The 24,584-nt window shown below is 51.7% G+C and overlaps 1 protein-coding gene across 1 annotated transcript in view; it reads right to left on the bottom strand.

The window, feature by feature from the left end:
- Nucleotides 1–24,584, bottom strand: part of PPP1R16B (protein phosphatase 1 regulatory subunit 16B) — a 101,333-nt gene that overhangs the window by 16,654 nt on the left and 60,095 nt on the right. Inside the window, exons 3-5 of the mRNA XM_039227169.1 lie at nucleotides 7,440–7,510; nucleotides 3,596–3,741; nucleotides 1,389–1,492 (exon numbers count right to left, since the gene is read on the bottom strand). Coding sequence (XP_039083100.1) covers nucleotides 1,389–1,492; nucleotides 3,596–3,741; nucleotides 7,440–7,510 — 321 coding nt within the window. The remainder of the gene's footprint in view (nucleotides 1–1,388; nucleotides 1,493–3,595; nucleotides 3,742–7,439; nucleotides 7,511–24,584) is intronic.

Genomic DNA, 24,584 nt, shown 5'->3' with positions numbered 1-24,584 from the left:
ACGGGCATGAATGCTTAACGAATATATGCTTTTAAATGGCAAGTGGAGCAAACTGAGGGGGAAGGACCCAGACATTCTATAGCCTGAACCTCTGACTAAAAGTCTAAGTGTTACTGACAATTACTTAACGGTGTTTAAAAAGGCTACAGTGACATGTTCTATAGAATGTCCATTAGATCAAACACTCTTGGGCAGAACTGGGGGGGAGGTCCATAAACTTGAAAGGAGGAAAAAAATTACGTTTCTTCTCACCAACCTTGAAATGAAACACAGCATTACCTTCTATGGGGGACATGGGGAAAATCCACAGGAGAATTAGCAGGTGCCTATGACTCAGTCACCAATAAAAACTGCAGGTATTTTTTTTTTTTTTACTGTTTCACGAATTAATGAAGTTTCTACATAACATGTTTAAAAATATTTTGGTTAGAGGCGCCTGGGTGGCTCAGTCGGTTGAGTGTCCGACTTCGGCTCAGGTCATGATCTCTCAGTCTGTGGGCTCGAGCCCCGGCTTCAGGCTCTGTGCTGACAGCTCGGAACCTGGACCCTGCTTCAGATTCTGTGGCTCCCTCTCTGTCTCCCCCTCCCCTGCTCACTCTCTGCCTCTGTCTCTCAAAATCAAATAAAGACATTAAAAAATGGTTTTTGGTAGCCATGTTTTAACATAACTGGATTCCTTTATAATGCTGGGATTTTGAAAACCACATTTAAAGACACTAACCTGAAGAGGAGCCCCCAGATTTACCAAATTGGTACAGAAAGGAAGCTCCCCTGCAGGAGATGAATAGGGAGAGCCCGGGGCCAGCGACCACATCGGTGGCTACCGCACCAACCGGGAAAGAGACTCAACGGCAGGGTCCCAGGAGGACCCCGGACTGCAGTGGAGGGTCTGGATTTGAGACTTCTTTCCCAGGACGCCTTCGGAAACACGCATTGGTGGTGGCGGGGGTGGGCAGGTCTCTGATTGCTACATTTGTTTCCTCTCTGAAGCTCATTTGTGAGCTGAGAACAGCCCACATCTTGTTTATCCCAGGCCCCTGGCAGCCAGCGTGGTGCCTGGCGCCGAGCGGGCACCCGCCAATGTTCTTGACTCTCGATTATTTTTCCAAATGGGAACGCATCTTTATTGTGAATGTTGACTGAAGTGTCACAGCTGACGAAGAGGAGACGAGGCCAGCTGAGGCCGCCCGCGCACGTGGGTGAGGACATTGCCTCCCCCTGCACCGCACGTTTTCCAGGGGCCTTTTGTGTCCTCGTCTTGCTAAGCACCCGGATCAGAGTAACGCCGAGGACCCGTCCCGCTTCCCGCGCGCTGAGCATGAGGCGGGTGTGCAGCCGGCTGGCGTGGTCGCCGGTGCCCGCGACACAGTGTGCGGCCCCGCCCTTACCCTGGTACGCCATGCATGTCTCGATGACATCCAGGGTGGGCTCATCCTCACAGAGGTCATAGGGCATGTTCCCATCTGAGTTGACAGCGAGTAAGTCGGCCCCACTGCAGAGAAAGAGAGAGTGTAAGGGCCGAGGGAGGGGGTGGCTAGGGTTGGTCTGGCTGCCTCTCCTCCCCCCTCCCCCAGCCTCTCACCCGCAACCCCACTGTGCGCCCCAGCACCCACTACGCCAGCACCTCGCTGGGGCACCCCAGCCAGGACAGCAGCCTCAGGATCCCCGGGGTCCTCGGATGGGAACTCTCAGGGAAGCTGTCCCTAGCAGACCCCCTCCAGCTTCCTGCTCTGTTGGGCCAGCAGGCAGGCACTTGAGGACAAATGTCAAGGTCCTCCTTGGCGCCAATAACACAAATAACACTAATGGCACCACTTAGCATGCATCTGCTTAGAGCCGGGCTTGCTCCAGGCCGTGCACACACACCGTCTTCGTGAATCTCCGTGCTAGTCCTTCTGGGTTGTTATTGTTGACCCATCTCACTCAAGGGGAAACGAAGACTCAGGTAAGTGCAGTCACTTGTCCAAGGTTACCCAGCAAGGATGTGGGAGGGTCAAGGTTGAAACCCCGGCTCTATTTCAGTCCTTGTCCGCCGGCTCTCCCCAACCTTCTCTAAGTCCCGGCCCCAAAGGCTGACAAGACAGGGGCAGGACAGGGCCTTGGGGCTCTGGAAGAACCTGGTTTTTGGCCCAGGGGTTCCCACGCGGGTCCTGAGAGGGATGCCCTGCAGAGGCACCCGGGAATCGCGGAAATACACTGCAGCTTCCTGGGCTCCGCTCAGACCTCCTAAAACACAGTCTCCAGGGGCGGGGCTTCGGATTATGTATTCTGAACCCACGCCCCACATGACTCTGGTACACATCAGAGCTGGGGACCCACCATCCTTGGCTGGCACTCCCCTTCCCTCTGGGCACCATCGCTGATCAGGCTGTGGCCTCTCGATGCCCCTGGCCGACCGAGCACAGCCAGGTTCTCATCAGAGGTGCGGCACAGGCCAAGGACAGTGTTCAGACCTCTCTGAGCTCCTGTGTGCCCTTGGGCAAGCTAATCCACCTCTCTGAGCCAGGGCACCAGCACTGTCACCTCCGTCGCCCCCACGGCCACCTGATGGGCTCCTGCTGCTTTGCCGAGGCTCCTGCAAAAGGTCACCTGCCCTTGGCCACTCTTCCCAACTCCCTGCTTGCCGCGGCCTCCCGGGACCCACTCTGCCCCTGCCCCACCACTGCAAGTGCCACTTTTCCTGCCTGGTTCCTTAGGACCCCTGCACCCGAGTGCCCAGTGCCCAGCTCACGCGCCCGCCAACTGTCAGATGAATTCAACCGAATACACCTGAAACTGAATGTTGTCTTTTCTGTGTGTTTACAGAACCTGAGCGGACTGGAAAGCATCCCAGGGCAGGAAAGGACCATCAGAAGAGCATAGGCATGGCCGAATTCCTAGGAAAAACACTGCCACGTGGTACCCCTCAAGGTAGGTTCTATCCCAAAGAAAAGCACATAAATAACATTTGAGGGGCAGGGCCAAGGAAGTATGCTTTTTTTTTTTTTAAATAGCAAAAAACAAACAAAACTGGCAACGAGACCCAAAGAGAGAAGAGGTGAAGGATATAAATAAATTCATGGACCCACAGAGACCGAGAAAACGAGATTTTAAAAAAAGAGAATGCTGCCCTGATACAAAGCCAGACCAAGACCCTACAGGAAATGAAAACTACAGACCCATATCCATTATGAACACGGATGCAAAAACCCTCAATAAAATACTAGCAAACCCCACTCAGCAGCAGAATGAAAGGATTACACACCAAGACTGATCAGGGTTATTCCTGCAAGGCAAGGACGGTGAAGCTTATGTTGTGTGTAGTATTTTGGGGAAGCAGCAGGGAGAGACAGAATGGGGAGAGACAAGAGTGGGAAAGGAACACAGAGATGGAGGGAGGAAGGAAACCGGGGGCCAGAGGAAGAGAGAGAGAAACAGACACAGAGGTGAGGGGAGGGTGTGGGGAGAAAGACACGAGGCACCACGAGAGGCAGAGAAAGTGGTGCCGCCGGAGGAAAAGGAGGGAGGGGATGCGGATGGAAGGCAGAAACAAGACAAACAGAAAACCACCAAAGGCAGAGGGGAAGCTGTCCCTGGGGAAGAGGGGGTCACGTACTACTGAACGAGGATTTTCACCAGGTTGATGTGGCCGCAGGTGGCCGCGGCATGCAGGGGTGTCCACAGCTCGTTGTCCTTGGCATTCACGTTGGCACCATGGGAAAGGAGCAGCTTGACAATTTCCTCAAAGTTGTCGATGCAGCACTGTGGGGGGTGAGGGGGGATACAGGGTCAACTTCAACAGGGTCCAGGCCTTTGGGGTCGGGGGAGGACACACCAGGTTCCCCTCGAGGCACCACGGAAAGGACAGTGCAGCCAAACTGTCTGAGTTTGGATCAAGCTGCATTTCTCACATGCTGTGTGACCTTGGGCAAGCCACATAGCCTCTCTGAGCCTGTTTCCCCACAAGGAAGTTAATAACACTCAAGAGAAAAATATAAGTGAAATATAAAAAATACAAGGGGCAGCAAGAAAATACTTTGTGAGTGGTGGAAACCAAAGAAAATTCTGAAGCAGGTTTCAAAATCTTATTCTTTTTTAAGCCCCAAGTAACCAAGCCTCCCCCCAATGAACTCTCCTCCACATCAGGGCTCTGGGGACCCGGACAGAGTCCCTGAAAGGACACAGCCATGTGTATGCTCCTGCACATTTAGGTCAGCCCTGGGGAGAGGGAAGGCTCGGGAACCTGTAGCCCCCCAGGGAGACAGAGGCCTGACAGCCACCAGAGCCCCCAAACTCTAGGGACAGAGGGTGAACGATTCCAAGGGGACAGGGCGGGGGGGGGGGGGGGGGGGGGGGGGGGGGGGGGGGGGGGGGGGGGGGGGGGGGGGGGGGGCCTCAAGCCAGGGCCATGAGCAGACAGAGGTGAGGACAGAGGAGGAAGAAGACAGGGAGTCACTTTATAGACCAGGATGGAAAAGCCAGCAGGGGACAAAGCAGGCGTCTATGCTCAGTACTGCCCATCCAGGTAAGGGCTTGGTGCCCGGGCAATGGGAGACATCGCAGAGTTATACTCAGAGGACCAACATAAGCACATTTGTCTTTTTTTTAATCCTTCCTCTGGGTGCATGTGAAGAATAGGCTGCGTGTGAGCACTTTTTGAGGAAGAGAAGGACAGTGAGAAGCTATGTTGAAATCATCCAATTAAGAGATGATGGTGGCCAGGCCTGTAGGACTATCTCTGGCCATGGGGAGAAGTGACTGGATGCCAGCAGAAGGATCAGGGGCACTTTGGGGAGCCCATAGCCCTAGGGGGGATGGGGATGGGGATAGGGTGGTACCATGGCCCCCCACCCCATCCCCAGCAGAGCCAGGGTTCAGTGCCAGGAGGACATGTGGGAAAGGGGCAACCATTTGCACAAATGCCAGAGATCCCGGTTCTCCTTCCAGCCGGTCTAGAGTTGGCCGGGTCTGAGGCCATCGCTCCGGACAGGTGGGGCACTGGTGTGACGCCAGGAGGGGTGTGCCTCGGGTGGTTGAGAACCATGCAATGGCACAGCATGGCCAGCAGAGGGTGCCAAAGGCACCAGAGGGAGGCGGTGGGGACCTGCAAGGGGCCCCTGTCCCTGGGAGGTGAGTCTGGGGAGTCCCTGTCCGCAGGAGGAGCAGGTCAGCCTCTGTTGTCAGGGGGCAGCAGGACCAGAGAACCCACCCTTAGGGCTGCAGAGGATGGGGTAGCGGAGGAGCTCAGGTTGAAAGGGAAGGGGGCTGTGCACCCAGAATTGCAGCCTTACGAGAGGGATGCCCAGGGACTGGACCAGCCTGCACCTGGAAGGCTCAGCCAGAGCAAGGGTGGGGTTTGGGGTGCACGTTGGGGGGGAAGGTGGCGGGGCGGGCAGGCCTCCTCCCCTACATTCCCCAAGGTGGGAAATGGCACCTACAGTTGGATGACTCCTCCCGCCCCCTCGCTTCCCACATCCAGACTCTCATGGGGTGTGGATGCATCTAAGTGGCTGCCCCCAGCCCCACAGCCCTGGTGCGGCTTCGTCATCTCTCCCTGCCTCCCCGTCGCTCCCTTTCCCACACCCTCAGCTCATAGAGCTCCTCGTCAATCCATCAGTCCCAGTTTACAAGCCCCAGAGGTTCCCTGTTGCCAAGGGGAGAAAAGCCACACTCCTTTGCCAGGCATGCAAAGGCGCTTCCAGCATTTGTTGGATGGAGCAGCAGTGACAACAGTAATGACAGCCCGGCAGTAGAGGTAACAGCCTGTCACATTATCAAATAACCCCGGCTAGCGCTTTCTGAGGTGCTCCTAGGGCCACCTTGCTAACTTTTGGCCACGAATCGCCTCTTTCAATGCTCAGAAGAATATTCTGAGTGCCCCACAGCCCCATGAGCCTGCATGGGACATCCCATCAGCCTAGAAAATTCTACCAGACAGAGCTGGCCCTGAGCCTCAGTTTCTTGAGCTACATAATGGGGATAATAATATTTCAAAGGGCTGTTGAGAGGATCAACCTATACTTCACGTAAGTGGCTCTGCACAGAAATGAACAAGGTGACAAATTTCAATAATGACAATGCTGTCTAATATTTATGCAGTGTCAGGAGATGCTTGAAGGGCTGTTATGTGTATTCGTTTAATCCTCACAACAACCCGGTGAGGTGGGTACTTATTATTTTACAGATGAGGAGAGTGAGGCACAGAGAGCTTAAGTAACTCGCCCAAGGTCACACAGCTAGAATCAGTGGATGCATGAAGCCCTGTGGACAGGAAGAGGAGCCAAAAGGACAGATAGGAAGCCACTGGGCTGATGGCTGGGGGTGGGGCTTGCTCCTGGGGCTCATGGTGGGGCAGGAGCCAGTCTCTGGCCATCCCTTCCTGCCCTCATGAGGACATGGAGAGGCTCTCCCAAGCTCGGGGTTCAGGCAGCCTGGGCTGCATTCAAGTCCATCTGCTCAGAAACTTGGGCCAGGGCACCGGGAGGCTTCCGTGCGTTCAAGTCAGCATGCACATATCGAGCACCTACTGTATGCCAGCATGGGGAAAGATGGTAGGACATACCAACGGGCAAGAGGCATGGGCTCTGCCCTCACGAGGCTGTCTGGATAGAGGGAGGCCGCCATCAAATGGCTAAAATGGCTACCGGAGCAGGGGCCCAGAAGGAAGGGACAGTGTGTAACAGGGCAGCTCTCAGGCGCTTGCTGCAGACTGGGGCTAACCAGGGCGCATCCCCACATGCCGTGCGACGTGTGTGCAAGGGACAGGAAAGCCACATGGCTGGAGCCTGGAGAGGCGGGAGGCATGGTCAGGGGCCAGGCCGCGAGGCGCATGGTGGGAGGACGCCAGGGTGGCCCGAGCACCCGAGGGCACTGCGTGAAGGATGAAACACGGCAGGGCAACTGAAGGCCGGGGACCCGCCAGGAGGCTCTCGCAGCGGCCGGCTGGGCGATGACAGCCAGAACAGCCCCTCTCCGGCCAGCGGTGGGGGGCTGGCCCACCGCGCTGCCCTGGAAAGGGAGTGTGCTACCGTGGCACCCGGCTCAGGGCCACAGACCACGGCTGTGTGACCCCAGGCGGGTCACGTGGCCTCCTGTCACTCACCCTTCCCACCAGGGTGGATGGATGCCTGGGTGGGCGGGAGCAAACGTGCCTTGCAAACTTCACGCTCCGAACAAACTTGCCTTGTGTGTCGAGCCCTCTGCTGGGCGGAGGGGATGCCGCGGACAAGGGCTCCCTGTGCGGGAGGCCATGTGTGCGCCGCACGTGCGCGTGCACGGGGGCTGCAGGGGCGTGCTTGTAACAGACACGCGCATCTCCGGAGTAGACAGGTGCCTTTCAGCTGCGGCGGCTCCCCTTCCTCCCTCCTCCCTGAGGGCTCTGGGCAGGACGAAGGCGGGAGGCGGTGGAACCGTTCAGGTGGGGGCGCAGGGATGCCGGGACCCCCGCGGGCCCGCCTTACCTGGTGCAGGGCTGTGAGTCCATCCTCGTTGCACAGATCAGGGCTGACCTTATTCTTCAGGAAGTAGCGCACTGCAACAGAGGGCACGGGAGTGAGCAGGTGTGCGAGGGGCCCAGGTAAGACCCACCTGTCCCCAAGTCTCGATGCTAACGTCCTCTTCACCCTTTACAGCCGGCGCAGGAGACAAGCGGGAACAGCTCCCCACCAGGCAGGTGAGGAGGCTGCTGTGGGGAAACCAGGGGTGACCTGGGAAGGGCAGGGAGAAGGCGGCCGCTTCTGCAGGACGAGTATGGGGTCAGCACCCCCAGGTGGTGGGGGCGGGGGAAAAGACGAGGTCACAGGTGCAGTGGGGCCTGTGGCCTCCGTGGCCCAATGCGAACTGAGTCCACAGGAAGGGAGTCAGAGGCTCCCACCCAGCCTTCTGGCAAGCGGTGGTGTCTCCAGCAGACGGGGGTTAGGACGGGCAGGGGTCTAGGGGGGATATGGTCTCATTCTCTGGAGCTCCCTGTCCACCATGGAACCACCAGCCACATCTGGCTATTACAGCTTTTTAAACTTACATTCATAAGGATTCACAATTCACGTCCTTGGTCACGCTGGCCACATTTGAAGTGCTCAAAAGCCACACGTGGCTACCATATTAGCAAGTGCAGAAAGAGAACATTTCCATCGTCACAGAATGTTCCATTGGACAGCGCCGCTTTGGGGCACTATGAATGGAAATGAGCTCCATCGCCAACTGTTAAAAGCCTTCCGTGGCTCCCCAGTGCTCTGGGAAGAAAGTCCTTCCTCAGACATACAATGTCCGCATGATGGGAGCCCTCCTGCAGGCCTCTGTCTTGCACACTCCAGGGGTCCATTCACACTGCCACCTGTAAGACCGGCACCCCCTGGAGCAGTGCGCAACTTGCTCAGAGGTACATGGTGCTCCTACCTCTCCAGTCTCACTTCTTAAATTCCAAACACTTTCCACAATGGTCTTCCTCAGTCAGAGTCACCTTGCATCCTCTGGTCTCTGAGCTTTCGCATAGCCTGTTCCTACTGCCTGGAAGACTCAATCGTCCATCCATGCGTCCCTGCATTCATCCACACATCCACCATCCGTCCATCCAGCTTCATTCATACATCCACCCCTAACACACACGAGCGCGCGCGTGCGCGCACACACACACACACACACACACACACACCTGCCTCACTCCTCAACCTTCAGGTGCAGCTCAAGCTCCCCAGATGAGGGCGCTCCCCCTGCTACGTACACCCACAGCTCCTCTGCATCTAGTTTATAGCCTTTCACAACCACAATTACATAACTGTCTGGGCCATTAGGGGCGTTGGGTCTGTCTGCCTAGGTGACCTGGCACTTACTGCTCTTTCCCTAAGGCCTGGCACACGGTAAGCTCTCAGCCACTCTTGCTGGACCCTGACCTAATCAGCAGCCCCCTAGCTCAGCCCCAGGACACAGCCTGTCCAGCTCTGAGCAAACCAGATGGCGCTGCAGTCGTGACTCCATGGTGTGCATCTGTCATATGCAGTGCTGCCCACAGGTCCCTCCCAGGATGACCTGGTAGCTGGGCCCAAGAAGACTGACGGCAAGGCCACTGATCACCGAGGCCCAGCCTGCTGGTCCCTGGGCCAGTAGAGATGCCGTGAGGCTGGCAGGTGGCCTTGGGGAGAGTAGGAGCGGCCATTGTGTCCCTGGACAGGATGGATTCTGGGAAGGTTCTGCTCATATGAGGCAAGGGTTCAAATCCCATGGGCAGTGGGGGGTGGGGGGAAGACTAGGTTTCCTGTCCAGAAGACATTCCTGGAGCCAGGAATTAAACACCAGCAGCCAAAAGCACCATCTGTGTGCAGTAATTATTGGGGAGCTCTCTGTGCTGCGCGGGAACCCAAGATGAGGAATGACTCCCATGGCTGGCAGTCATTTTGAGCCCAAGAGGTACGAAGAACTGCCCCATCGCTACAGAGCCCTTCGCATGCACAAGCCAAGGTGCCCTTGGAAGCATGCTCTGCTCCAGCCAGGAGCCTAGCTCCGGGCACGATCACTGGCGCAAAGAGCCCACTACGGGCACCCGGGACACAGCCGGGCCTCTTTGCCTCCGGCTCAGCAAGGAAAAGGATTCTTAATCTACAGTGTCTTCTTCCTGAGCCCTTCCTGTGCCTCCAGGTCTGTCTAGAACCACCCTCTTTCATGGGTTCTTGTCTGTAACTATTCCCCTCATGGAGAAGAGGAGACAAAGGGTCCTAGTCACAGGAAACCAAGCAGAGGAAATGAGACCCCCTGACTCTGAAGCCCTGACTGTTGACTGTGGGGCTGCTCCACTCGGCCCCTGAGGCCTTGTGCAGACAGATGGCGTGGGGAGGAGGGGGACAGGTGAGTGACAGCAGTGGGCTCTGCTTCTGCCAGCACCGGAGGCCCCTGGGTCCCCGGCCAGGCCTCTTCTCCGGCCTCAGGGACCTACACACGGGACAGAGGAAACACTGCAGTTCCGGGGGCACAGTCTGGTCCTTCAGAATCATGTTAAATGTGACTTCGCACCTCTCACTTCCTGTTTAAACCCTCTCGTGGCTCCCCATTGCTCTTAGGATGACGTTCAACAAACTGAGGGCTGATGGGGGTGGGGGGGAGGGGAGGGGGGAGATGGGCATGGAGGAGGGCACTTGTGGGGATGAGCACTGGGTGTTATATGGAAACCAACTTGACAATAAACTATTTGTAAAAAACTGAAAAAATAAATAAAAAATAAAAGAGAAAAAAAAAAGAATGATGTTCAAAATCCTTTTGTGGCCTTCACTGGGGTGGGCAAACTATGGCACACGGGCCAAATCTGGCAGGTACGCTGTTTCTGTAGATTAGGCTGCTTATTGGAACAATAAACATTTCATTTATTTACGTATCACCTATGACTGCTTCCACCCTATAACAGCCCAGTCAAGTAGGGGAACAGAGACCGTATGGCTCACACAGTCTAAAACACTTACTATCTGGCCTTCTACAGAATAGGATTGTACACGCTGGTCTTCGAGGTCCTGCATGGTGGGGTCCCGCCTACAGGGCTGCCACCTCGCACAACTCCAGGGGTACATTCCTCTCATCACAGTCTATGTGCATGGCTTCCTCTGGAGTTGTGCAGTATACAGCTTGCTAAGCTGTACACCTATTCACCCATCTATTTATTAACCAACCTATTCATCCATCCCTTCTCCCTACCTCCCCAGGTTCTCCAAGCACCTTGCACAGTGGAGGAAGCTGGCTTGAGGGTGTCTAAAGGGTTGACTGTGGCTCGGGGAACACAAACACGGGAGGGACATGCTGTCCTCTTTAGCCAGGGGTGTCCACACTTGGTTGCCAACACTTAGGTCGGCTCCCCGCCCCCAAGCTTGACCATCAGTTCGTCAAAGTGGGCCACCTGTTCTTGCACATTTGTTTGGCTGGGGTTTTAAAAGCAAATTATCCCTCCCCTCTGTGCCCTGTGTCCTCAACTGTAAAATGGCCCCTTTGCTGTGAGGATTAAGTAAGAAAATACCTGAAAGTTACTACCACTATTTATTTTTTTTATACTTTATTGTCAAGTTGGTTTCCATATGACCCCCAGTGCTCATCCCAACAAGTGCCCTCCTCCATGCCCATCTACCCCCTTCCCCTCTCCCTCACCCCCATCAGCCCTCAGTTTGTTCTCAGTATTTAAGAGTCTCTTATGGTTTGCCTCCCTCCTTCTCCCCAACTATTTTTCCCCTTCCCCTCCCCCATGGTCCTCTGCTAAGTTTCTCCTAATCCTCCTATACGTGCAAACATATGGTATCTGTCCCTCTCTGCCTGACTTATTTCACTTAGCATAACACCCTCGAGTTCTATCTACGTTGCTACACATGGCCAGATTTCATTCTTTCTCATTGCCATGTAGTAGTCCATTGTATAGATGAACCACATCTTCTTGATCCATTCATCCGTTGATGGACACTTAGGCTCTTTCCATGTTTTGGCTGTTGTTGAGAGTGCTGCTATGAACATTGGGGTACATGTGCCCCTATGCATCAGCACTCCTGTATCCCTTGGGTAAATTCCTAGCAGTGCTATTGCTGGGTCATAGGCGAGTTCTGTTGTTAATTTTTTGAGGAACCTCCACACTGTTTTCCAGAGCGGCTGCACCAGTTTGCATTCCCACCAGCAGTGTAGGAGGGTGCCCATTTCTCCACATCCTCGCCAGCATCTACAGTCTCCTGATTTGTTCATTTTAGCCACTCTGATAGGCGTGAGGTGGTATCTCAGTGTCCCACCATTTATTTTTAAAATACAAATAAAAAACAACCACTAAGTCCTGCCTGATCCTGCCAGGTGCTGGGCGCTGGGGATGTAACTGTCAACATCTTGCATTTCTCAAAAGCTCCCAACCCGGCTGTAAAAGACAGAAGCATCTCTCTCGAGGCAGCTCCATGCATCTGCTGCTTCGAGGACCACAGTGAGGTGGTCCCCACCGCCCCCCATGCAAGCAAGGTCCCACTGAGACGGCAAGGAGGTGGCTCCCGCCCTCCTCTCCTGTATCCCTGCTCCTGGCACCAGCCCTGTCGCTCCGCCCACACCTCCCTGGCAATCTGGCTGGAATCTGGGCCAAGCAGGGCCATCTGCTCCCCTCCATCTCCAGCTGCAGCGAGCGGGGCTGAACCGACCCGTCTCGGCAGGAAGCTGGTGGCGGCTGCCTCTGCAGGGAGAAATTGCTGCTGATAAGTTTGTGACACCCCCCCCCCCCAACACACAGAGCAGACTGCCAGACCTCTAGCGGGTCAGCGGCATGCCACCACAGGTGTGGTGCCTGCTCCCGGCCCAGGATGGAAGGACAGAGGTGTCTGCCCACTGGAGACAGACCTTGGGCAATCCATACTGGCGGAGGAGGGGGGCAGGGGGGCGCTCTGGGGCTGAGGGGCCGCCGCCTGGCCATGTGACTCACACAGTCATGTGTGTGGGGTACACACTCACCGGCCCTCCTCCCCTCCCATCTCACCTCCTTCCCCACCGAGCACCCAGGAACAGGCCACATCCTTCCACTGCCCGAGGCACCACCACCACCGCAAGATGCAGGCTCTGCCCCTCCCAGAAACCCCTCAGTGACTGATTCGGTCAAGCTGGCTTCTTTCATTTCCCAAATCAAAATGAAACAAAACAAAAACAGAGCTCCTCCGGGCTTTTACACACGCAGTTTCCTGTGCCTGGAGCCCTCCTTCTCCTCCCTCTTGGGCCAGCAAACTCTTCTTCAAACTTCAGATTCCAGCTGAAATGGTCACCTCCTCTGAGAGGCCTTCCCTGATCACCCCAGTCTCGGTCAAGTTGCCTGAGGTACCCTCTCCCATGGTACCTTGCATTTCTGCATTTCAGCTATACAGGAGCGCCTATCCCAATCTGTAAATACAGGCTGATTAGTCTACATTATGTTAGTAGACTAACATGTTAGTCTAATGTTAGTCTACATTAATTACATAATTCTTTGTTTCATTTTTTTGGGCTCCATGAGGGAACCTGGCTCCTGGCAGGAGCTCCAGAAATTATTGTAGGAAAAGCACCAGAAATCTACTCTCTCCGTAAATTTCTGGGTCTCAATACAGTGTTATTATTCTTTTTAAAATATTTACTTATTTAAGAGAGGGAGAGAGGTGGGGCGCCTGGGTGGCTCAGTCGGTTAAGCGGTCGACTTCGGCTCAGGTCATGATCTTACGGTTCGTGAGTTTGAGCCCCAGGTCGGGCGCTGTGCTGACAGCTCAGAGCCTGGAGCCTGCTTCAGATTCTGTGTCTCCCTCTCTCTCTGACCCTCCCCTGCTCGTGCTCGGTCTCTGTATACTGAATAAAATTTTAAAAAAGAGAGAGAGAGAGCAGGGGAGAGGCAGAGAGAAAGGGACACAGAGAGAATCCCAAGCAGGCTCCACACTGTCAGCCCAGAGCCCAACAAGGGGCTCAGTCTCATGAACTATGAGATCATGACCTGAGCCAAAATAAAGAATCGGACACTCAACCAACAGAGCCACCAGGTGCCCCAATAAAGTATTAACTGTTGTCGCCATGCTGTGAATTAGATGCCTTTATAACTACAATTTTGTGTCCTTTGACCAATATCTCAAAAAAAAAAAAAAAAACAGGTAACTATATAAGAAGATGGGTATGGGAATTAGCTTGACTATATTAATCATTTCTCTCTATATACCAACATCCTGTTGTACACCTTGCATATATTCAATTTTTATTTAAGAATAAGAATTTTAAAAAGCAAATCTATTGTGTGAATGAACAAAGGAAGGAAGGGAGGGAGGGAGACTTCTTGGGGGGGACCCCACAGAGCTGCTTGCTCCTGGGACCGTGGGACCTTGGGGACATGCGTGTAGCCACACAGACACACCACAGGGACTGAAAAGCCACAGTATGGAATGTGCACAGAAATGAAGCAGCAGATATCCCTCCTTGGGCCCCCACGGCAATACAGGCAGGCCTGGTGGCTGAGTGGAGGAGTCCTTGAGCCCACCCCCAGGCTGTCGTTCCCCCTGCCCAGGATCCCAGCCCTCACTCCCTCCGACCCCTCGGGTGCTCCTTGTGCTTCGCAGCACTAACTGTTTCGGGCACTGTATTAAGCACTTTGTCTATCAATCCATTAGTCTCCTGACCCAGTATGAGGATTAATGACTTGCTGTTATCACCTGCCCGCTATTATTGCCCTCAATGCACAGATGGGGAAACTGAGGCTCAGTCTTGAGCAAGTGAGACAACTTGCCTGAGGGCACGTGTCTGGGAATGTCAGAGCTAGGATTTCTAACCGCAGCTGGCTGTCTTCAAAACTGAACACTTCACTGCTTGGCTAGAATTGTGGCCAAACAAGGGCCCAGGAAGGAATGCAGGCGGCAGAAGGAGGCATGGGGTGAATGCAGGAGACAGTTACAGAAAGGACAAAAAGCTAGAAGGGTCGGGACCATCGCTGATTGTCCAGTGTTCAGTACTTGTTAATAAAGACAGTGATTCCTCATAGTCATCACAGTGACCTTATTAGTACAGTTTACAGACAAGGATGTGGGGGCACCGAGGGCAACACTTAGCCTGAGGTCCGGTGACAGGTGAGTGACAGCTCTGGGGCAGACACACAAGCCCGAGCTCCAGTGCATCCTCTGTCCATCTCCCTGCCGCGCCTCCTTTCTAGGCGCATCCTCCCCACCCAGTGCCAGGCACGCAGTAGGCCCGCAGCCAGCTGTGAAGCCCACATACTGGGCTGCTCCCCTCCTACCGTTTCCTGGGGTCCAGCACATGCAGCCTGGTCACACCAGCTCCCCCTCCCCAGGGCGCTGTCAGGGTGCCAGGGCGCCCAGTCTGCTGCTCAGACAACGCCAGGGGGGCCAGAGCTCTCAGAACAGTTGTCCCGGGCCCCCGATGCACCGCACCTCCAGAATCCCTCCACCAAGGGACTGCAACCTCTCCACCCACCACTGCCCCTCCCTGGAGCAGAAACAACCAGATATAGCTGCTCCCAGGGAGGCCTGGCTGCCCTGAGGCTGGGGATAGAGATCCGGTGAAGTCTAATGGGGGCTTCTGGAGGGGCTGGTGCGGCCCATCCTGCTGCTGGCCCGTTCACCCTGGGAAGCAGGGCGATGACTCAGCCGCGGTGGAGGGCGGGCAAGCCAGACTCGGGCTTCCCTCAAAGTCACAGCCCCAAGTGCAAGCCCCGAGCCAGGCCTTGCTCTTCCCCAGAAAGCCTTTCTCCAGGGCCCATCTGGGGAGAAAAAAGGGCAGACAATAACTGGGCTGGCAAGGAGGAAGGGATTCCAGAACCCTTGTACGTCACTGGTGGGAATGTGAACTGGAGCGGCCACGAAGGGAAAGTCTGGTGGTGGCTCAAAAAGTAAATACAGAGTCACCAAGTGACCCAGGGATTCTGATCCTAGGTACAGACCCAAGAGGAATAAACACAAACTCCCACACAAAAACTCATACACAAAGGTTTATTAGGAGCCGTATTTATAATGGCCCTAAAGTGAGGACACCCAGCTGTCCAGCAATGGATGAGTAAATAAGTCCAATGGGGTTAATTCACAGTGGAATATTACACAGCTATAAAAAAGAACAAAATGCTGACACATGCCCTAACGTGGATGAACCTTGAGAACATCACACTAAGTGAAGGAAGCCAAGTGCAAAAGGCCATGTATTCTATGAGGCCATTTGTATGAAATTTTCAGAATAGGCAAACCATAGAAAGTGGATCAGTGGCTGCCAGGGGCTGAGGGGAAGGGGCCCTGGGGTGTGACAGCTAATGGTACAGGGTTTCATTTGGTGATAAAAATTTTCTGGAATTAGACAGTGGTAATGGTTGTACAACCTTATGAATATGTCAACGACCACAAATTGCACACTTTGATGTTTGTTTGTTTGTTTGTTTGTTTGTTTGTTTTGAAGGGGGATAGCGTGAGCAGGGGAGGAGAAGAGACAGGGGGAGAGAGAGAGAAACCCAAGACCCAAGTTATCACCACAGAGCCTGACATGGGGCTCGATCTCACGAACCACAAGATCATGACCTGAGCCAAAATCAAGAATCAGACACTTCGCTGATGAGCCGCCCAGGCACCCCTTGCACACTGAACAGGTAAATTTTCTGGTATGTGAGTGATATTTCAATTTAAAAAAATAGGGAGGTGCCTGGGTGGCTCAGTCAGTTAAGTGCCTGACTTCAACTCAGGTTATGATCTCATGGTTTGTGGGTTCGAGCCCCACGTTGGGCTCTATGCTGACAGCTCGGAACCTGGAGCCTGCTTCAGATTCTGTGTCTCCTTCTCTCTCTGTCCCTCCCCTGCTGATGCTCTGTCTCTCTCTGTCTCAAAAATAAATAAACATTAAAAAAAAAAAGAGGAAGGGGCTCTAAGGTGGCTTTGAGTGACCGGCTGAGAGCTCATTCCCCTGCCAGCCCGGGGGTTCCATGAGGTCAGGACAGTATCTGTCTCATCCATTACTGTACCCAGGTGTCTAGGACAGTACCTGGTACAATGGGTGTTCGATTCTTACTTAAAATAAGGCAAAGGAAGAAGGAGGCCGCTGGCCACTCAACTCCTTCAGGGCCCTGCATGATTGGGCTTCTGCCCACCTTTCCCGACATCTTCCCTCCTCACCACCCGGACCCTTCCAGGACCACCACGCACCACCCTCTCCCCTGACTCTCACGGCCTACTCACGCACTATCCCTCTGCCTTTCTCAGCCTTCACTTCACAGTTAATTCTTAACCAGGTGTCAGGTTAGATGTCTCAGCTTGAATGTCGCTTTCTTCATAAGGCTGACACCGAGGCTGGGGGAGGGACCCTTCTCAGGCGCTTTCTGTTCCTTCTCCAAAATGCTTAACACAATGATGTATTTGTGTATGGATTTGTCTGTGCCTTTACTAGACCAGGAGGTCTAAGACATGCCCATGCCTAAGATATGTAGTCATGCTGGACAAAAGTTGTTGACAGGGACTCACATCAGCTACCCACAAGCCTCTGCACATGTGTAACTTCTATCTAGTATTAGATGTGTTCAGGAAAAGGGACTGTAGACCCTTTAGAAGGCCAACTCTATGTAGGCAAATCTTGTCTGTCTTCTTCTCTGGAATATCCAGCACCTAGAGTGAGAGCTCAACAAATATTTGTTGAGAGAATGAACAAAAAAAAATTTCTTCTAAGAAAATAAGACTAAAGATACCATGGGGGCGCCTGGGTGGCTTAGTCGGTTAAGCGTCCGGCTTTCGCTTAGGTCATGATCTCGCGGTTCGTGGGTTCGAGCCCCGCGTCGGGCTCTGTGCTGACTGCCAGCTCAGAGCCTGGAGCCTGTTTCAGTCTGTGACTCCCTCTCTCTCTGACCCTCCCCTGCTCACGCTGTCTCTCTCTCTCTCCTATAAATAAATAAAAAAAAAAAAAAACATTTAAAAAGATACCATGAAAATCTAAGAAAAATATGTATATGATCTATATGAGCAAAACTACAAAACTCTAATGAATGAAATCAAAGAAAAATAAACAGAAACATTCTATGTTCATGGATAGGAAGATTTGATATTGTCAAAATGTTAGTTCTTTCCAACTTGATCTATAGATTCAGTGCAATCCCAATCAAAATCTCAGACATTGATTTTATTAACACTGACACAATGATTCTGAGGTTTATAGGAAAAGGCAAAAGGCCCAACACTATATAGAAGAAGAACAAAGTTGGTGGACTGACACCATCTGACCTCAAGACTTACTATAAAGCTACAGTAATAAAGAGAGTGTGGTATTGGTGAAAGAAGAGACAGACAGATCAATGGAACAGAATAGAGGGCCCAGAAATAGACCCACATAAATATAGTCAACGTTCACCCATTGGTGGTGGGAATACAAAATGGTACAGCAACTTTTGATGGCTTCTTGCAAAACTAAACATACTCTTACCACATAATCCAGGAGTCATCCTCCCTCGTATCTACTCAAAGAGGTTGAGACCTATATCCATAGAAGCCTGCACACAAATGTTTATTCATAATAATGCTTTATTCATAATCATAAACACTTGGAAGTAACCAAGATGTCCTTCAGCAGGCAAATGGACAAAGCATGGTACATTCAGACAATGGAATATTTATCTGGTGCTAAAAAGAAATGAGCTATCAGGTCATGAAAAGACATGGAAGAACCTTAAGTGAAAGAAGCCAGTGTGAAAAGGCTGCATATTGTATGATTCCAACTATATGATGTTCCAGAAAAGACAAGATTATGGAACAGTAAAAAAAAAAAAAAAAAAAAAAATCAGTGTTGTCAGGATTTGGGGACAGGGGAGTGGATAACAGGCAAGGAACAGGGGATTTTTAGGACCCTGAAAACACTCTGTATGATACAATAATGATGGATACACATCATTATACATTTGTCCAAATCCACAGAATGTACACCACCACAAGTGAACCCTAATGTAAACTGAGGTTTTTGTAGATTATGATACATCGATGTAGGTTCATCGATGGTAACCAAAGTAGCACACTGGTAGGGGCTCTTGCTGATGGAGTAGACTTCGCATGTGTGGTGCCAGGGGGTGTATGGAAAATCTCCGTACCTACTCTCATTTTTGCTGTGAGCCTACAACTTACAACTGTCCTCAAAAACTCAAGTCTAAATAAATAAATAAACAAACAGAAAGAAACTAGAGAAACCGTGATACAAAAGAAGCTGCAGCCAATGCTCATGAAAAATGCACATTTCTTTCTGAAATGTGGGGGTGGGAGAGGAATAACTTCCTAATGTAGCAGTGGATATTTGTACTAGATTTCCTCAAAGGGAGGAAGAACCACATTTAACTCATCTAATAAGAGAAGACGTGAGTCTGTAAGGCTTCTCCACCAAAGCTTCAGAGGCTGTGCCTGTTTACTTTTTTTAAATGTGGATTTACTTTTTATTTATTCTGAGAGAAAGCGAGCAAGCATGGGATGGAGCAGAGAGAAAGATTGGATAGAGAATCCCAAGCCGGCTCTGCAGCTTAAAGCACAGAGCCCAGTGCAGGGCTCGAACTCAAAAAGCCGCAAGATCATGACCTGAGCTGAAATTAAGAGTTGGATGCATAACTGGCTGAGCCACCCAGGCGCCCCTGTGCCTATTTACACTTCAGACTCAAGGTGAGGGTACTGCCGGTCCAGAAGTATGACCCTGGAACTTCCCTCATTCCATTCATGAACATACTGGACTCCAACTGTGCCAGGTCCTGTTCTTCACTAATTCTGCTTCCAGAATTTTCCCAATATCTCTCTCTGCAGCTTCTCTGGAGATCCAGGAACCAAATCTCCCGTCTGCCCTGCAGTCTTGGCCTCCTGGGAACTCTCCAAGGTACCTGCCCTTTTTACCCAACTGCCCTCTCTCCCCAGTCACCCTGCACTCCTCTTCAGGAGTTCCTCTGGTTGCTTCTCCAACTCTGTCGCTCTCTCACCTCTCTTCCCTGTCTACTTACCTTTCCCCAATTTTTTTTTTTAAAAAACTGTCTAATTATTTCATACCCCCAGGCAAATAACAGATAAAACTATTCCCCACTCTCCAGTCAGGAGCTGCATACACATAACAACTAAAACAGCGTCACAGCCATCATAACAATATCTAACGTTTACTGAATATTTTCCAAGCGTGAAGCACTATGCCCAGATGCTACACGTCTCATCTCAGTTAAGCAGGACAACAATCCTATAACTGAGGTGCTACTATCAACCCATTCAACAGGGAACTTCCATGATTCGCTCAAGCTCACTTAGCTAATAAGAGTTGAGAATCAATACTAGTGTGGTTGATGTCAGGCAGGCACAACTGGTGTGTCAGGCATAACTGGTGACAGGAGGTCCTCACCCAGAGAGCAGTAAGAATAAAACCATCCCTATCAATATTTAGTAAGAGGAAACAAGTTGCCTACAAAGGGGGAAATTCCTCTAGCTCCCACCTGTCCACCCAGAAACTTCTGTCTGTTTTCCCTGGTTCCACTCTACTGTCCCATAACCACATACTATCCCCCTCCCCCGTCTGTCTGGCTGGCTCTCAATTTTCTCCTAAAGACGCTGTGTCTTGCTTCTCTCCCTCAGTGATGTGTCACACAGGACAGCAGCAAATCCCACTCTGGGCTTCCACCTGTCTGGCTGAGGAAATTAAACAAGAGTTTTGAAAATTTTTAAAGTAGCCACTGGAGAAAGTGACATCAGGATTTTGTCTTCTATACCAATCAGAAAGATAAAAGAAAACATAGTATTCATTAAAGTCACAGAATGAAAGAACATAGAAACGTAAGTGTCACAAGGCCTAAGGCAAGATGACCAGAAACCAAGTGTCTACTACAATGAATGAAATCATCTAGCCTCCCCTACAAAGCAGTGAAGATTTGGTTGTCTAAAGAAAAACCAAAAACCATTCAACTCTGAGTTGCTTACAAGAGATATGTCTCAACAAAATAACAGAGAGCATAAAAATAAAGGAATGCCCCAAAATAAAGCAGTCAAATGCAAACACAAAGAAAGTGGGGGTGACAACATTACTATGATGCAGAATATTTTTTTTTAATTTTAGTGTATTTATTTTTCTTGAGAGAGAGCGAGCAGGGGAGGGGAGGAGCAGAGAGACAGGGAGAGAGACAATCCCAAGCAGGCTCTGCAGTGTCAGTGACTGATGCAGGGCTTGAACTCATGAGCTGTAAGATCATGGACCTGAGTTGGTCCATAAAACCACAAGTTGGTCGCTTAACCAACTGAGCCACCCATGCACCCCCTTAGGTTGATTTTTAAAAAAGACATGTCAGGGGCGCCTGGGTGGCTTAGTCGGTTAATCGTCCGACTTTCGCTTGGGTCATGATCTCGCGGTTCATGGGTTCGAGCCCCGCGTGAGGCTCTGTGCTGACAGCCAGCTCAGAGCCTGGAGCCTGTTTCAGAGTCTGTGTCTCCCTCTCTCTCTGACCCTCCCCTGCTCGCGCTGTCTCTCTCTCTCCTAGAAATAAATAAAACATTAAAAAATTTAAAAAAAAAATAAATAAAAAAAAAATAAAATAAAAAAGACATGTCAAAGTGAAATCATAAACAGAAAGCAGATCTGTGGTTGTTTGGGGTCAGTGGTGGGGTGGGGAGAACGAAGTAATTATCAGTCAAGAAACCCCGTGGATCACATAATCCACAAAGCAAAATCCAGTAAAACAAAAACTGTCCACATATAAATCAAAAATATAGTTTTTCTGAGGAATCTCCAGCATATACACATGCTAAAGATAAGAGGAGGGGTGGGGGGAAACGATTTATGACAAAGACGTTCACAGCAGCACTGTTTATATACATTGTTTATAACTGAGAATTACCAGAAGCAACCCAAACATCTAAACAATTGGAGACTGAGTAGGTAAATTATGGAACATTCATAGGATGGAATATTCTGCAGCCTGTACCTCTGAGGAATTTTTAATGATGTAGGAAATTGCTTGATACATAGTGTAGAATGGAAAACAAGCGATCAAAACCGTACATTCAATGCAATCTCAATTAGAAAGGAAAAATGCATTGCACACAGGCACATGCTGCTCATTAGAAAAACAATTTAGATATGAACTGTGCTTATCAGTGATTTTTAGTTTATAGTGGTCAGAATTTTCCAAGCATTTAAAACTATGTGTGCACTGCTTTCATAACCAGAATTTTCTTTAAAAAAATTTTTTTAATGTTTATTTTTGAGACAGAGAGAGACACAGCATAAACGGGAGAGGAGCAGAGGGGGACACAGAATCCAATGCAGGTTCCAGGCTCTGAGCTGTCAGCACCCAGCCTGAACCCACGTGGCTCGAACCCATGAAGTGTGAGATCATGACCTGAGCCGAGGTCAGACTCAACCAACTGAGCTGTCCCAGTGCCCCAGGAACCAGAATTTTCTAATTTCACGAAAAAACAAAATGATACATTCCACACACAATGAGAGCCCAGTGGTTAAGAACTACATCTCTGCAAAATTTCTAGGGCAGAAATGAGGTCTCATGATGGCTGACCCGTTGAAGCAAATGCTAAAGCTGAAGTTCCTTGGTTGGGGAGGATGTGAAATAGAAACAATAATAATAATAGCCTCTTTGTTTGTATTGTGCAGGGATTGGCAAACTATGGTCCAATGGCTAACGCCTTCTAATTCTGAACTGCTTGCAACTTAAGAATGGTTTATATATATTTATATATATGGTTTATGTATATACATATATATATATAGGCAGTTGGAGGAAGAAAGTCAAAGAAAAATCATATTTCATGACACATGAAAATTCTAGAAAAGCCAAAAAGTCAGCGTCCATAAGTGAAGTTTAATTGGTACCCAAGCTCGTTGGTTTATGTACTGCTTTTGCTTGCCTCCTGTCAGAACACAGACTGGATGGCCCACACGGCCAACAGTGTTTCTTACCTGGCCCTTTGCAGAAAAAGTTTGCAGGCTGGTCCCTGGTGCAGTGTTTTTTAGCTAACAAAGCATGTTGAAAACCACAATCATTTCCCTCCCACAACAAAAGCCTCATGGTCCCAGGTAGGAGAGGAGGAAATCAACACACAGCCAAGACAGACCGTCGCATCCTGGCCAGGAGGCGGGCATGGGCAGATGGGGCTCAATGTCTTCACCACTGAGAAACGCGGGGGCACGAAGCCCCAAGAGCCTGCTGTTGCTCCTCACCTCTCCCCTCCCTGGAGCCCCAACTCAGCCACGCAGAGCAGTTTCCTGTCAAGAGCATGACCTTCCAAAACCGGTGTGGTGGAGGCTGCAGTTGCAGGAAGAAGGGTATTTTTATCTGGGCCCGGCTTCCTGTTTGATGGCTGGGGGGTTTCGTGTGCTGCTGTTTGGTTTTGTCACTTCTGGTACAGACGCAGCAGCCTTGCCACCACAGAACAGAGCTGTCTTCTAACAAGGTAGCTGCCTGCCACCCAGGCCCACTGCCCAAGGCCCCTGTCCCATTTCGACACAGGTCTTGGAGCTAAACTGGACCCCAGGTCTCCAGAGCCAGGAGATCTGCAGCCCAGAACCTTCCTGTTTCCTGTTCTGTCAGCACGTCTGGCACCAGGCTCTGAGCCAGGGGCATGAAAGGGCTAGTCTGACCTTTGCTACAGTCATTCCCACCCTGGAGAGAGGACACCAGAATGCACCGTCAGGGGCCAGGCAAGCCACCTAAGTGTGGCACCTGGCAGGCAAACATAGGTGTGGTGGCTAAGAATTCAGACACCTTTAGCCAGTGACCTGATCCCAAGCATGTCATCTCCTCTATCTGGGTCTCAGTTTCCCCCATCTGTAAAAGAGGAGTTATAACCTCATCAGGTTATCTGAGAGAAGAAGTATATCAGTGATGATGATAGTAATAACAGCAATGACAACATGACCTAGGTGGCCCTCCCCACACACCAGCTGCCCCCAGGAATGTGGATCCCAGTGTTCACGCTCGAAGCCACCCAATGGTAGCTCCAGACAGTAAGCACCTCCAGCAGTCTTGTGGGGTGATGGCAAGACAGAGGCAAAGGGCAGTCTGGGTGTGGCAGCCCATCTCCAAACACTGCCCACACCTCCCCTCCTCCCAGGCTTCACACTGACCAGAGCTGACTGGCGTGTGGCACCATGGGAAGGAATGTGGCTTCCAAGGCTGGGTCAGAAAAGATACGATGGGCTCGGTCTTCCTCCTCCGATCACTCACTCTCAGGGAAGCAGCTGCCATGGCGGGATGGCGCATAGGCAGCCCTGTGGAAAGACCACGTCGTGAGGAACTGAGATTTCCTGCTGCCAGCTGTGTGACAGAGCCAGGGTGGGAGAGAAACAGTGAGCCCGGTGAGAGCCACGGTTGGAGAGCCACGGTCAGAGAGCCACGGTCAGAGAGCCACGGTCAGAGCCACAGTCAGAGAGCCACAGTGGAGTGAGAACCTCCACCCCCACTCACACTCTCAGATGACAGGAGCCCTGGTGACATATCAACTACAACTTCCCAAGAAACCCTGAGCCAGGACCAGCCAGCTACCAGCCCAGGCCTTCAGTGCCCCAAGATGAGCCCGCCCCCCAGACAGTCAGATCTCTGTTGACCAGGGAAAGTCTGCACTGAGCCCTGCAGCCGACTGAGGGCTTCTGTTCCCCACCGCCCTCAGTGCTGAAAACAAGTCAGGCATCGCCTGGGTCTCTTTCTTGTTGGAGGGACAAAACCCAGGCGTCCCTACTGTTGAGAATGGAATGGGTCCTGAGGCACCTTCCTGAGCTAAGTACCTGGCTAGAGACAAGTGGGGAGGACACTGCCATGCCCTGCCCCCAGCGGCCACCCCACAGTTTCCTAAATCGCAGACCTGAAGGAGCTTCTCTCCTGTTCAAAAACCTCTCATGGCTCCCCATTGCCTTCACACTGTCCATGGGAAAGCCCCAAGGTCCTCACAGTGTGTATCAGCAGCAACAGCAGGACCGGGGAATTTGCTAGAAACATAAACCCTGTGGCTCTCCCTCAACTGAATCAGGAACCTCAGGGGAGGGTCCGGCGATCTGCAGTTTGACAAGCCTGCCTGGTGATTCGGATGCTCCAGACTCCTCTGTCCTCATTCTTTCCTGTGTCTCCTGGGCTCTAGAAACACCTGACTCCTCCACCCCCGCCTCCCCTCCACAAATATTCACCAGGCACC

This window comes from Hyaena hyaena, unplaced genomic scaffold, assembly GCF_003009895.1.
Source record: "Hyaena hyaena isolate Hyena2069 unplaced genomic scaffold, ASM300989v1 scaffold_25, whole genome shotgun sequence".
Taxonomy (NCBI): Eukaryota; Metazoa; Chordata; class Mammalia; order Carnivora; family Hyaenidae; genus Hyaena; species Hyaena hyaena.
Note: the sequence above shows the minus strand (reverse complement) of the source record. Positions and strands in the feature narration are given on the sequence as shown.